The sequence below is a fragment of the Podarcis liolepis genome, assembly GCF_965112155.1.
Source record: "Podarcis liolepis genome assembly, chromosome: 10".
In the NCBI taxonomy this organism is placed as follows: Eukaryota; Metazoa; Chordata; class Lepidosauria; order Squamata; family Lacertidae; genus Podarcis; species Podarcis liolepis.
The window spans coordinates 57,793,491-57,808,731 of NC_139562.1; the positions used below are offsets into that span (position 1 = coordinate 57,793,491).

Here is a 15,241-nt window from a genome sequence, read left to right on the forward strand (position 1 = left end):
TGTGCTGTGGTCTTCTTAGCACTTTGTCTTTCAGTTCAGCACTTAGCGCATGAGGAAGGTTCTGCTAGCCAAGTTCTGCTATCAATGGAGTGCTGTCAGAGAGCCCTAACATCCTTTAGTCCTTTTGAGGTCACCACCATTTTTCTGATGAGGCATCTGTGCCTTGAGCAGAAACAGAAAACAAAACTTTTCTGAACATGCAATTGCATCAATATGGTACCAAGGCCCTGTTCCCCTCATCTCCAAAGCAGCAAACCTATTTTCTATTGCTCAAGGGTCTGTCTGAGAACGGTATAGAAATGACTAGAGAGCTCTTCTCCTTAGTAGGCCATCTGAAAAAACTGCCTTCTTCCCTACAGAACCCACCCTTAGGTTGTTCCATCACTCTCTGAACCTTGGGGAGTTGACAGCCCAGGAGAGGGAATTCTCTGTGGTAGCCCTTAAATTGTGGAACTCCCTTCGCACAGAGATGTGTCTGGCATCTTCATTATACAGCTTTCAGAAGATGCTGAAGACATCTCTTTAACCTGGCTTTTGACACCTGAGATGTATATTTTGAGGACCCACCTTATTTCTATGATTGGAAATTATTTAAAACTGCTTTTAACAATGTGTTTTAATCACTGTAATCCGCCTTGGGACCTTAGGGTGAAGTGTGGGCTATTAATAATAACAATAATAATATTTTGATGCTCACTGGAAGGACAGATCCTGAAGCTGAGGCTCCAGTACTTTGGCCACCTCATGAGAAGAGAAGACTCCCTGGAAAAGACCCTGATGTTGGGAAAGATGGAGGGCACAAGGAGAAGGGGACGACAGAGGACGAGATGGTTGGACAGTGTTCTCGAAGCTACCAACATGAGTTTGACCAAACTGCGGGAGGCAGTGGAAGACAGGCGTGCCTGGCGTGCTCTGGTCCATGGGGTCATGAAGAGTCGGACACGACTAAACAACAACAACAACAGTTTGATGTGACTAAGAATAGTTTGCACATGCAGATTCATTCACGGAATTCTCAAGTCACCTGACCAGTCCCCATTCCAGGGATAACTTCGTTTTGTTTTGTTTTAAAGTTGATTCCAAATTTTGCATCTCTGATTGCAAGGCTCATTCAGATATGCAAGGCAGCACTATGCACGGGGAACTTGCATGTGCGAACCCCTCCTTTTTAAAGCCCTGGATGTGAGCAGGGACAATTTCTCAGCTTCCACTACCTTGGCTCGCAATGCAACCATTTTGGGAAAGCTGCAACTGGGCTGCAGAAGCAACGGGGGGAGGGAGTGGCAGGTTTTTGCAGGCTAGGCTACAGATCGATCTCGGAAAGCCTGTGATGGGCGGAACCCCTCCTTCCACCCCTCTGTTCCACACCTTCCCCCAGGACAGGAGCATGTGCGGGGCAGCAGATCCCGAAAGGGAACGCACTGAGATCACCACATGCCACCACTGGGAGAAGAAAGAGCATAGCCGTCAACCGTCCCTTATTTGGCGGGAAACTCCCTTATCCTGGTGCCATTTCCTGCTGCTGTCCCGGATTGATGATGTCCCTTAAATTTCCCGGGTTTCACGCTTGCCCGGCTTGGGAGGGAAGCAGCGGCTCGGGGTCCTCCGGCTCGAGAGAGAGTGCACACGAGCTGCCGCATCTCTGTCTCTCCCTTTTCCCCCTCAGGGGTGTGTCGAGGAGATGGGTGGTGGCGGGTGGGCAGGCAGCCCCTCTCTTGCGAGACTTCTGCCTCGCTGCCAGGGGAAGCTGGAGGCAGCAGCGGCTGAGTAGGCGGCCTGCGGGAGGAGGAAGAGGAGGGGATGGGGAGGGACGCAGAAGGGTGGCGCTTTAGTGGCCGCGGCGGCAACCGCCTCATGCCAGGCTCGCGGGCAGCGTGGGCGAGAGTCTCCCTCCCTCTCCCTCAGGTGGGGAAGGGCCGATGGAACTCCTCGCGCCAGGACGATGGCAGGCCCGACGTGCTGCTTAGCATCCCCTCCAACCAGTGCAGCATCTTAATGTAGTGATTTCCCCCTCTGCATCCCTTTCATAACTCTATAAATCCTTTGTCCATCCATAGTTCAAATTCAAAGTCCTTCCAGTGAGCACTCAGGGCTGATTACCTTAAGAATGGATAGGTTTGATCTTCTTGCAGTCCATGGGACTCTCAATAGTCTCCTCCAGCATTCAAAAGCATCAATTCTTCGGTGATCAGCCTTCTTTATGGTCCAGCTCTCACTTCCATACATCACTACTGGGAAAACCATAGCTATAATTATACTGACCTTTGTTGGCAAGCTGATGTCTCTGCTTTTTAAGGTGGATCACGTTTGGTCAAAACTCTCCACTATGACCTATCCATCTTGGGTGGCCCTGCACTGCATAGCTCATAGCTTCTCTGAGTTATTCAAGCCCCTTCGCCACGGCAAGGCAGTGATCTGTGAAGCGGGGATTGATGTATAAACTAAGCAAAATCCCTTATTTTGGCTGCTAATCCCTTATTTTCGAGGCTGCTGGTCCCTTATTGACAGCAGTGTGTGTGTGTGTGTGTGAGAGAGAGAGAGAGAGAGAGAGAGATGACAGCAGATGCTTTCGACGCTACACCAACCCGGCAGCGGAAAGGATTTCCGCTGCTCGGCTTCGGAATCCCACTTTTTAACCGAGAGCGCTGTGGAGGACCAGAAGGAAAGCGACGCCGCTCGCCGGCCGAGGATTTCCCAGGCCTCGGCGACCAATGAGCGGGCGGCGGGGGCGTGGCTTGCCGCGGCGGGGTGGGCCATGATTCGCCGGTGGTGGCAGGGAAAAAGCCTCGGCTGCCGGCGGACCCGGAGTCATTCCGCCTGGGTCGCGGGCGCGATCGGCGGCGCGGGGGGAAGGGGGCCACGTGAAGATGGGTCTCCCCAGGCCTGGATGAGCGGCTGCCGTCCCTGCGCCCCTCCCTCTGGGCGGGTGGAATAGATAAGCCAGGCAGGAGGAGGATCCCCGGGAAAATGCCCCCCGGGCGCGAGAAATGGAGCCGCTCGGGCGCCGCGAAGAGGGCGGCGTGCTTGCTGGCTGCGGCGTACGGGCTGAAGATCCTCTGCCCGCTGGTCCGCAGGCGGCTCCGGCAGGCGGGCTGCAAGAAGGACCCGCAGCAGAGGCAGATCGCCAGCGGCAGCCGGGGTGATCTTCCTCCGGAGCTGCAGCTGCTGCCTTGCCCGGGTCTCCCCGCCGCCGCCGGCCGAGCGTCTCCGGCGGCCAATGCGGAATTTTTCCGCCAGCTGCTGGCGCTGCGCAAGATCCTCTTCCCGCGGGCGGTGAGCGCGGAGAGCGGCTGGCTGTGCCTGCACTCGGCGGCGCTGGTGTCGCGGACCTTCCTCTCCATCTACGTGGCCGGCCTGGACGGCAAGATCGTCAAGAGCATCGTGGAGAAGCGGCCGCGCAGCTTCGCCTGGAAGCTGATCAAGTGGCTGGCCATCGCCATCCCGGCCACCTTCGTCAACAGCGCCATCCGCTACCTGGAGGGCAAGCTGGCGCTGGCTTTCCGCACCCGCCTGGTGGATCACGCCTACCAGACCTACTTCGCCGACCAGACCTACTACAAGGTGATCAACATGGACAGCCGGCTGGCCAACCCGGACCAGTCGCTCACCGAGGACATGGCCATGTTCTCGCAGTCGGTGGCGCACCTCTACTCCAACCTGACCAAGCCCATCCTCGACGTGGTGCTCACCTCCTACACCCTCATCCAGACGGCCAGGTCCAGGGGGGCCAGCCCCATCGGGCCCACGCTCCTGGCCGGGCTGGTGGTCTACGCCACCGCCAAGGTGCTCAAAGCGTGCTCGCCAAGGTTTGGCAAGCTGGTGGCCGAGGAGGCCCAGCGCAAGGGCTACCTGCGCTACGTCCACTCTCGGATCATCGCCAACGTGGAGGAGATCGCCTTCTACAGGGGCCACAAGGTAAGAAGAAGAAGAGGAGGAGCTGGGTGACATCGGAGACAGGATAGACCTCTCAGCTGTACTTGGCAATCTCCTGATTCTGCTGCCCTCATCCCTGGGAGAGTTGAATTCCTATGACACCCAGACCTGTTTACAATATATGTTCCTGCAGGCTTAGTAAAGGAGTCTTGTTTTTCTCCTTTACCTGGAAAAGGCCAGAGCAAGTACTGGCAGTAGTAGCTTAACAGTCATTAGCTCTCTCCCTTTAATACGTGCTAAGTACTATTTTCTTCCTACAAAAGGGTGAATTTCCCTTCTGTTGCAGCCACAGTGGCTGCAGAGCCTGAGGTTTGGGATTAATTAATTCAGAATAAAAAGGCCACGGACTTATCTACACACTCCCATGTGAAGCCCATTTTCTACTCTTTCTCTCCCAGTTGTTTGGATGACTGATAGTGCAGGCCTATGCATGACTAACTCAGAAGTAAATCCATCATATTCAGTAGGGCTTACTCCCGTGTAAGAGTGCCAAAGGCTGCAATCCCTAAACCCTTACTGGCAAGTAAGCTCCACTGAATTTAGAGGGACTCACTCCTGAGAAAACACATGTGAGGGCTAAGCATAAAATGGGCTTTGTTTTCATTCGTTTCTTATAGATTGTTCTTCCTGTTCTTTCAAATGCACTGGTTGCAAGAAATCATTTCCCCTCCCCCTCCTGTCCCACGCTGATCAATGCAGCACTTTCACTTGGCAGCCTGGGGAAAACTTTGCTCTTTCAATGTGGACAGCAATACAACCTTTGCCATTGATCTGCGTAGCTGAGCAGAGATGCAGCGCTGCAAAGTCTTTAAATAGCTCAGGCCAAAGTGTTGTGGGTGCTTTAACAACTAGTTACATAAAATGAATGAGTATTTTAAAAAAATCAAGGTGGCAAATATATTCAGTGCGCATTTTAAAAATTTGTTTTAATGTGGGGACACCGTTTTCCACCTTAAAAACAGGCTCTTCTTATGTCACTAACCTGGACCTGGGTCCTGCTTGCACCAGAACTTCTGATGGTGTCACATTGGTCTTTAGCACAGGTGGAAGGAGAAGAAGTTGTCTTCCTTGGAGCAATACAAGGAGAGACTCCCATCACCATCATGGCTGTGCTGATGAACAAGGAACTGGCCTAGACCTAGAGCTGGTGCAAGAACAATCCAGGCCTGATTCATACCAGCTGTACCTCCAAATTCTCCCAAAATGTTGCTTTCTCTTAATGGGTTAGGAGAGCTGGACAAAATTAAAATCTGGCAACCAATGTGCCCTTTGGTTTCAGATGGTACATGGGTAAACGAGACTAGAAAACCCAGAACAAACTAAGCCTCCTAGAACAAAATAATACATCAAGGAGCTTAGTTTGATCAGAATTGAGTAAACACTTCCAGACTTAATGCTGAATACATCACTTCTGGTAAATGAACCACCACAGACACTGGAAGGCTGTTAAAATTTGTGTCCCGGGCTTTTTAGACTCATCTACCCATGTACCATCTGTACCAAAGGGGCACATTGTTTGCCAGATGTGAAATATATTGGAATTCTTTTCATTTCTCCTACCCTACTATCTGGGGACGCGGGTGGCGCTGTGGGTTAAACCACAGAGCCTAGGACTTGCCGATCAGAAGGTCGGCAGTTCGAATCCCCTTGACAGGGTGAGCTTCCGTTTCTCGGTCCCTGCTCCTGCCAACCTAGCAGTTCGAAAGCACATCAAAGTTCAAGTAGATAAATAGGTACCGCTCCGGTGGGAAGGTAAACGGTGTTTCCGTGCACTGCTCTGGTTCGCCCGAAGCGGCGTAGTCATGCTGGCCACATGACCCGGAAGCTGTACGCCGGCTCCCTCGGCCAGTAAAGTGAGATGAGCGCTGCAACCCCACAGTCGGCTGCGACTGGACCTAATGGACCCTCTACCCTCTCTCTACCCATGTACCATCTGAAACCAAAGGGCCGCATTGTTTGCCAGATGTGAAATATATTGGCATTCTATTCAGCTCTCCTACCCTACTATCTGGGGACGTGGGTGGCGCTGTGGGTTAAACCACAGAGCCTAGGACTTGCTGATCAGAAGGTCGGCAGTTTGAATCCCCTTGACAGGGTGAGCTTCCGTTTCTCGGTCCCTGCTCCTGCCAACCTAGCAGTTCGAAAGCACATCAAAGTGCAAGTAGAGAAATACCGTATTTTTCGCACTATAGGACGCACTTTTTTCCCTCCAAAAATGAAGGGGAAATGTGTGTGCGTCCTATGGTGCGAATGCAGGCTTTCGCTGAAGCCTGGAGAGCGAGAGGGGTCGGTGCGCACCGACCCCTCTCGCTCTCCAGGCTTCAGGAGAGCCCCACCGCCAGCCCCACAAGCTCGGGGGACAGCGGGAGAGGCGCAGCGCGCCCTTCCCGCTGTCCCCCGACTTGGTTAGAAGGCTGGCGGGGGGAGCCTGCTCCTCCCCGTCGCCAGCCCCGCGAACTCGGGGGACAGCGGCAGGGGCGCAGCGCGCCTTTGCCGCTGTCCCCCGACTTGGCTAGGAGGCTGGCGGGGGGAGAAGCCTGCTCCTCCCCGTCGCCAGCCCCGCGAACTCGGGGGACAGCGGCAGGGGCGCAGCGCGCCTTTGCCGCTGTCCCCCGACTTGGCTAGGAGGCTGGCGGGGGGAGAAGCCTGCTCCTCCCCGTCGCCAGCCCCGCGAACTCGGGAGACAGCGGCAGGGGCGCAGCGCGCCTTTGCCGCTGTCCCCCGACTTGGCTAGGAGGCTGGCGGGGGGGAGCCTGGTTTTGCGGGAGGCGGGGGAATCCCCCCGCCTCCCAGGAAAGCCAGGAGAAGCCGTGCAGCCCTTTTAAAAGGCGCGCGGCTTCTGCCGGTTTTGCGGGAGGTGGGGGAATCCCCCCGCCTCCCAGGAAAGCCAGGAGAAGCCGTGCAGCCCTTTTAAAAGGCGCGCGGCTTCTGCCGGTTTTGCGGGAGGTGGGGGAATCCCCCCGCCTCCCAGGAAAGCCAGGAGAAGCCGTGCAGCCCTTTTAAAAGGCGCGCGGCTTCTGCGGGCTTTTGGGAGAGGTGAGGGAATCCCCCCACCTCCCAGTAAAGCCAGGGAAGCCCTGTGCAGCCCCTCCGCCAAGGAGAGGCTGCACGGGGCTAAAGGGGAAGCCAAAACAGCGAGCGGGATCCATCCCGCTCGCTGCCTTGGCTTCCTCCATAGCTGCGCGCAACCCCTCTGCCAAGGAGAGGGTGCACGGGGCTATGGATTCTTTAGCCCCACGCAGCCTCTCCCGGAAGGGAGAGGCTGCACGGGGCTAGGGGAAGCCAAAACAGCGAGCGGGATCCATCCCGCTCGCTGCCTTGGCTTGATCCATAGCTGCACGCAACCCCTCGGGCAGGGAGAGGTTGTGTGCAGCCTGTACGCTGCTCTTTGGGGCTGCGGGGGGTAAAAAGATTTTTTTTCTTGAATTCCCCCCCTAAAAACTGGGTGCGCCCTATGGTCCGGTGCGCCCTATGGTGCGAAAAATACGGTAGGTACCGCTCCGGCGGGAAGGTAAACGGTGTTTCCGTGCACTGCTCTGGTTCGCTAGAAGCGGCTTAGTCATGCTGGCCACATGACCCGGAAGCTGTACGCCGACTCCCTCGGCCAATAAAGTGAGATGAGTGCCGCAACCCTAGAGTCGGCCACGACTGGACCTAATGGTCAGGGGTCCCTTTACCTTTACCTTTACCCTACTATCTAGAATAGAAGTTTTCTGGCTATAGCCTTCCTAACCCTTTAAGGCTATGCAGGAAATGATTGATATGCAGCCACGGGCAAGTTTAGCTGTCAGCGTTTGAGGAATTCGCAGTTGACTTGCAGCATGTGGGCATGTGCTTGGTGGTGCCCACTCAACTGCTTGGCGTGGGGAAATGTGCCACTGCTGGCGATAAGTGGTTTGATGTGGCACTCGCATATGCAGCCATCACAGTTTGTACCAGTTTTAGCAGTCCTCTTGCAACTTACAGTGATTGTGTGTGTGGGCATCACGTGGAGGCAGTAGTTCATATGGTCAGAGCGTCCACACAAGGCGATGAAGAACCCATGCAGCCCCACAAGGGATTGCATGTGGGCCAATGGGAGTCTGAACCAAGTCTCAGGCTCATTCAGAGGAAAACAGAAAGGAAAGTTGATCAAAGGAATATTTTTATCTGAGTGTATAACAGAACCTATACCCTGGTCCTGAATGGGGTGTGCCCCTGAAGGACCAGGTGCGCAGCCTGGGAGTCATTTTGGACTCACAGCTGTCCATGGAGCCGCAAGTTAATTCTGTGTCCAGGGCAGCTGTCTACCAGCTCCATCTGGTACGCTGACTGAGACCCTACCTGCCCACAGACTGTCTTGCCAGAGTGGTGCATGCTCTAGTTATCTCTCGCTTGGACTACTGCAATGCACTCTCTGTGGGGCTACCTTTGAAAGTGACCCGGAAACTACAATTACTCCAGAATGCAGCAGCTAGACTGGTGACTGGGAGTGGCCGCCGGGACCACATAACACCGGTCCTGAGAGATCTGCATTGGATCACAGTACGTTTCCGAGCACAATTCAAAGTGTTGGTGCTGACCTTTAAAGCCCTAAACGGCCTCGGTCCAGTATACCTGAAGGAGCATCTCCACCCCCATCATTCTGTCTGGACACTGAGGTCCAGCGCCGAGGGCCTTCTGGCAGTTTCCTCATTGTGAGAAGTGAGGTTACAGGGAACCAGACAGAGGGCCTTCTCGGTAGTGGCGCCCACCCTGTGGAACGCCCCCCCCTTCAATGTGAAGGAAATAAGCAGCTATCTTCTTATTAAAAGACATCTGAAGGCAGCCCTGCTTAGGGAAGTTTTTAATATTTAATGCTGTATTGTTTTTAACACTTGATTGGAAGCCGCCCAGAGTGGCTGGGGAAACTCAGCCTGATGGGCGGGGTAATAATAATAATAATAATAATAATAATAATAATAATAATAATAATAGTTGTTGTTGTTGTTGTTGTTGTTGTTATTGTTATTATTAAGGGTTAATCCTCTGAAAAATAACGGACTGCTCATTTTCACATTCAGCAACTATCAGGTACCTAAGCCTATATCAGTTATGCTCTTAAATAGAGCATTCCCCACAAAAACAGAGTTGAGAATTCCTGAGGATGTCCAGCGAATGATGTTTAGCCATACTTCAAATATCACAGCTCCAGACAGAAGCACACAAACATTATTAAAAGCAATTTTTATAATCAAGTTTGACTGAATCAAAGCTCCTAGAATTCTCTGACCTAAGCAAGACTCGCGGTTCTGAATCTAAAAGCAGCAACAAAGCCATTAAGTTATAATTTGCTTTTAAGTTATTTATCCTTGCCTTGGCTCCTGGTTTGTATTTTGATGGAGTTAAAAATAACAACACAATGTTTCGTTTTAATCTGAAGATGGGTATTTGCTAAAATCACCATTCATTTGCAAACAGCAATTCTGATTCATAAATATCTGTACTCGTTATAAACGTATTATCATCATCATCCATGCTGTAAGTGATTGAGTTGATCTTAGCATTAACTGGCCAGATGTTCAGCTGGTATATGTTGGTAGAGATTCCTTAGCCAAGCAAAATGAAGAGGGTTGCAGGATGTTTAAAGGATTAGCTCTTATTCCAAAGCAGCAGTGTCCCATAGGAGCCAGAGGGTGTAACTTGTTCCATAACATTACATCTTGAAAGGATGCCATAGAATAGTGCAAAGATCTACACTGAACTTGATGGAGAAGCTGTAGAATGGGTAGAGTTGTAATGAGTCACCATTTTATGTGACTGAGGAGATGGAGCTTAGTGGTAGACCATATATGGTGTCTCACGTTCAACCCTCTCACATTTCTATATAGATATGGAAGCAGGGCTGAGATGTACTTCTGTCTAATACCCTGGAAGTCTTCTGCCCATCAGAGTAGGCAGTGTTTGGGCTATAGGTACAGCCCTCATGGAACTGGGGTAGGTTGAAGGTTGCTGTTGGGTGTACACACCTTGATTTGTTGCTATGTAATATGTGAAACAGGGACGCGGTTCGAATCGAAGGTCGGCGGTTCGAATCCCCGCGACGGGGTGAGCTCCCGTTGCTCGGTTCCAGCTCCTGCCAACCTAGCAGTTCGAAAGCACGTCAAAGTGCAAGTAGATAAATAAGTACCACTCTGGCGGGAAGGTAAACGGCGTTTCCGTGCGCTGCTCTGGTTTGCCAGAAGCGGCTTAGTCATGCTGGCCACAGGACCCGGAAGCTGTACACCGGCCTGGGAAAGTGGAAGGATGAGTGAGTAACTCTCTCTTGCCATGCTTATTATCATTATCTTACACAAAGTATGGGAATTAACATATCTCCATTGGTGGCTGTTGCCCATTAGGATTGGTAGAATGCAGTAAGTAAAACCAGAGTCAATTAATTCTAGTTTTGTCTCCATCCTCCTCCCTGCTGAGTTCTGCAAGAGCAACTCTGAGGCTAAGGTGGATGAAGCTGACAAGCAGTGTCACCTCGCTGGACTGGTTGTAAGAATTTGGGCAAGCAGGTGGGGATTGGGTGAGGGCAGGCTGAGGTTAGTAGAGCAGTGCTTTCTTTGCCTTAATCCCTGCGGCGGGGTGAGCTCCCGTCGTTCGGTCCCAGCTCCTGCCCACCTAGCAGTTCGAAAGCACCCCTGGGTGCAAGTAGATAAATAGGGACCGCTTACTAGCGGGAAGGTAAACGGCGTTCCGTGTGCTGCGCTGGCTCGCCAGATGCAGCTTGTCACCCTGGCCACGTGACCCGGAAGTGTCTTCGGACGGCGCCGGCTCACGGCCTCAAGAGCAAGATGAGCGCACAACCCTAGAGTCGGACACGACTGGCCCATACGGGCAGGGGTACCTTTACCTTTACATATACCAGGGGTCTGCAACCTTTAAGACAAAAAGAGCCACTTGGACCCATTTCCGAAGAAAAAACAACAACTGGGAGCCGCAAAACCATTGCGACATTTAAAACAAATATATCTCCGGAGCCACGATCTGACAGCGGGCGGGAAGGTGACGTCGGGACGGTGCGTGACTAACGCACGCACCGCCCCCATGCGATGTCACAGCCAGTACAGCGCCCGCCACAGTGAGGAGTGTCGGGGCGCACAATGCGCCTCCTACCCTCACTAGTATCCACCCCGGAGCCGCAGCAAAGATGTAAAAGAGCCACATGCGGCTCCGGAGCCGCGGGTTGCAGACCCCTGACATATACTAACTGAGACCCTGCCTAACAGATTTATTTATTTATACATACATACATACATACCCCAACCATCTGGTTGGGTTTCCCCAGCCACTCTGGGTAGCTCTCAACAGAATATCAAAAACACGATCAAACATTAAAAGCTTCCCTAAACAGGGCTGCCTTCAGATGTCTTCTGAAAGTCAGATAGTTGTTTTTCTCTTTGACATCTGGTGGGAGGGTGTTCCACAGGGCGGGCGCCACTACCGAGAAGGCCCTCTGCCTGGTTCCCTGTAACTTGGCTTCTTGCAGCGAGGGAACCGCCAGAAGGCCCTCTGTGCTGGACCTCAGTGTCCAGACAGAATGATGGGGGTGGAGATGCTCCTTCAGGTATACTGGACCGAGGCCGTTTAGGGCTTTAAAGGTCAGCACCAATAGTTTGAATTGTGCTCAGAAACATACTTGGAGCCAATGTAGGTCTTTCAGCACCGGTGTTAATGGTGTACTAAAAGCCAGGTAAGAATATGAGTCTACTTTCTGGTCACCTGGTGTTGCTGGTTTCTGTCTGTCTCTGGACGGATATATATTCACTTGTTTAGGCTTGTCTGTGTAAAGTACATACATGATCACATGTACCATGCTCTTATCAATATTTGCATTTTTAAACTGCAGGTAGAAATGAACCAGCTACAGAAAAGCTACAAAGCTCTAGCCGACCAAATGAACCTCATTTTGTCCAAACGCTTATGGTACATCATGCTGGAGCAATTCCTGATGAAGTACGTCTGGAGCAGCAGCGGCTTGATTATGGTGGCCGTACCCATCATCACTGCGACGGGATTTGCTGATGGCGGTAATATCATTTTATTGAACGTGAAACGTTTTGTGTGGCGGTTTCGTCCCAGTGGGATTATCTGGAGGAGTCGGTCAGGAAGGTGTCTACATATTCTTAGCTGCAGCAACTCTGTGTCTGCCCAGCATTGTGTGGCTAGCTGGAACAACTCTAGGAAAAGCTAAGTTATAAAAACAGCTGTCCTACCCCAAAACCTTTTGTTGTCTTGGGCAGAATGGTGCCCCTAGGCTCAAGTCAAGGTGCTTAGTGCCCAAGATAGGTCAAATTACCTTGGTGCCCCTGGCAGAAAATCCCCCAGCACATCTTCTTGGAAGTAAACGTACAATAATACTAAAAGAAACAACTACAGATTTGTTGCCCTTTAAATAAAGGCGGGCCCAGCTATTGTGTAATAACACACATGCAATTTTTGTTCTTTTCTTAATTGTTTCTGATAACTATTTTAGCACATCATGCAAGACCTTTTCTGTACTTGCAAGCAGTCTCAGAAAGAAAGAGAAAATGAGATGAATTCTAGCCAGTTCATACCGTGTAATCAATACATTAAACTGACTTGTGCAAACACTATTTATTATATTCAGCATTTAGTTATCGCCTATCCCTCTGCAGCAGTGGATATATGCAAATGGGGTCTGAAACAAACCATTGAATGGGCAGCCTGACATGTCAGGATATTCCAGGGAATTATTCTCCCTCTTTCCTCCCCACCCCATGCCTCAAAAGAGGCTTGACTTGGGATGCATAAATCTCTGAATTTCAGTTTCACTCCCTTTTGTCATTTTCCCAGACTTCTCCACATTTCCATGTCAGTTTGCGTTTTTTTAAAAAAATTAAGGTTCCCCCCCCTCACAACGCAAACATAATGCCCTAGTGACAAAAATAAAATGATTCCCCACAAAGTACATTTCTTAATTCAACTATGCATTATTGTAATATTCTCAAATGCGGGGGGGGGGGGGGGGCTTGTTTTCTAAAATAACAAGAACACATTTAATAGCTGTTCTAGTCAAAACAAGCAAATGAAAGTCAAGCCTTGAGAGGAATTTGTTCTCTCGGCACATGCTCTGAAGGGACATAACACAGGGACTTTGCTGAAAGTAATTAGTTCTTTGCCAGTGCCTGGGAACACCGCCTTGAATTCTGTGGAAAAAATATAGTGAATATAAATGATAATAAAAATATAATAATAATTAATTAATTCTACCCTGCACATCTGGCTGGGTTTCCCCAGCCACTCTGGGCGGCTTCCAACAAAAGATTAAAAATACATTAAAATGTCAGTCGTTAAAAACTTCCCTAATGAAACAAATTGTTAAGAGTTCTAGTAATGATCAGTGATTAATGGTAGAGGTGAAGAAATTATTCAGGTTTTACAGTACAAATCCTATGTGACTCTAATCCGCTCCTGAGCTCAGTGGAGCTTGCTTTCCCAATTTCAGGCCTGGCTATGGGATAGACACAGCCATGGTTGTCTTGTTGGACGACTTACAGTGAGGGCTGGATGAGGAAGTTCAGTCGGATTGGTTCTCCTGAACCTCTAAGTAACTTTCCATATCATCAACCATGCTATCTTTCTGGAGCATTCCGCTGGGTTGGCCATTGACTTATGGTGTGCCACAAGATTCCATTGTGTGCCCCGTCCATTTTAACATCTGCATGAAAAAATTGAGGGAAGTACAGTCGTACCTTAGTTCTCGAATGCCTTGGTACTCGTACGTTTTGACTCCCGAATGCTGAAAACCAAGAAGTAAGTGTTCCGGTTTTTGAATGTTTTTCGGAAGCCAAACATCCAACGCAGCCTTTGCTTGAGTGCAGGAAGCTCCTGCAGCCAATCAGAAGTTGTGTCTTGGTTTTGGAACAGTTTCGGGAGTTGAACGGATTCCCGGAATGGAGTGTGTTCGAGAACCAAGGTTCCACTGTAACGCAGAGGTTTTGGCTGAAGTGTCATCACTCTGTGAGTGAAAATTTTGTTTCCATCTGCTTCTCCAAGGGAGGTGATGCTCTGTATATAACTGCCTTTTAAAGATAATTTGGAACCTTCCAGCGGTGAACAATATGGCTGCCCATGTGACTTAGATGTGTTTTATTCTTTTAAATGTCGCTAGTTTTATTTGTTCTTCATTTTTAGCGTTATACTTTTGAATAATCAATATGCAATATAAATAACCCTAAACTTCTGTGTCACCTTGGGAAGGGCAGCTTATAAATATTATAAATAGATATATACAGTGTGTACAAGACTGAAGCCTTAGCTTCCTACATTCTTCTTTGACTTCCTAAGGCTTCCTAAATTTTACTTTGACGACAGGTTGGTTTGGTTTTTTACACACACATAATAGAATTTGCCTTCAGTCAATTGCGCTATGGATTATGTTTTATTTTAATGATAATTGATTGTATTCCCTTCTGGGATCATTTTGTATGATAAAAACAGGGACAGAATGAACTAATGAACGACGTTTTTAAGACGTACAAACAGGAATCCTGGGGCACTGGGTGACAAATAACTGGGTAATGGCAAAGCCGAAGACAATTGTTGACATTTGTTTGCTTACTTTATACTATTTGTATTTATTTTTATATAAAAAATTCTGTCCCACACTTCTGGTCCCTATGGCGGTACTCAGGGTGGCTTGCAACAATTTAAAACCGTACTGTCCTTTAAAAACAACACATGTGTTTTTGAAATCCACATAATCGTGAATCCCTTCCTGGAATTTCAGTTTTATATTGTAAAATGCCCTGTGATCCTTGGGTGAAGAGCTGTATAGAAACTTAATAAATAATAATAATAATAATAATAATAATTCAATTACAGTTCAGTGAAAATACAACAGGAACAGAGACATGAACCACACTTTTAAAATAAAACATTAGGTGCTTAGCAAAGATAAAACTTGCCAAACTTTATAAAAGTCTTCACCTTCTTTTCTTCTCCTTTTTATTTGGCGATCACTCGTAGCCGAGTAAGATTGTCTTCCATAAACACGGTTTTAACAATGAGTCCGTAAGTGACGCTGGAGGCCAATTGCGTCCTCACCAACCAGCACATGATAACTAGGGCTTTTTTACCCCTGCATGGTGAATGGTTTTTGGTGCACCTCAAAAGCCCTATCTCTTGCCACAATCAGTTGTGCTCCGCACTAAGAGGAGTGGAGGGAGCAGGTAAATTGATATAGCAGAATGTATTCTTTTGGGTATTTTGGATCCGAGGCCTTTGGGTCAAAGCTTTATGACCCGATAGTTACATGGTCCTCCAAGGAAGAAGAAGA

At 49.7% G+C, this 15,241-nt stretch overlaps 1 protein-coding gene across 1 annotated transcript in view; it reads left to right on the plus strand.

Annotated features, from left to right (window-relative positions):
* Positions 1–2,750: 2,750 nt before the first annotated feature.
* Positions 2,751–15,241, plus strand: part of ABCD2 (ATP binding cassette subfamily D member 2) — a 53,200-nt gene continuing 40,709 nt past the window's right edge. The window contains exons 1-2 of the mRNA XM_083463457.1: positions 2,751–3,915; positions 11,789–11,969. Coding sequence (XP_083319583.1) covers positions 2,968–3,915; positions 11,789–11,969 — 1,129 coding nt within the window. The 5' untranslated portion in view covers positions 2,751–2,967. The remainder of the gene's footprint in view (positions 3,916–11,788; positions 11,970–15,241) is intronic.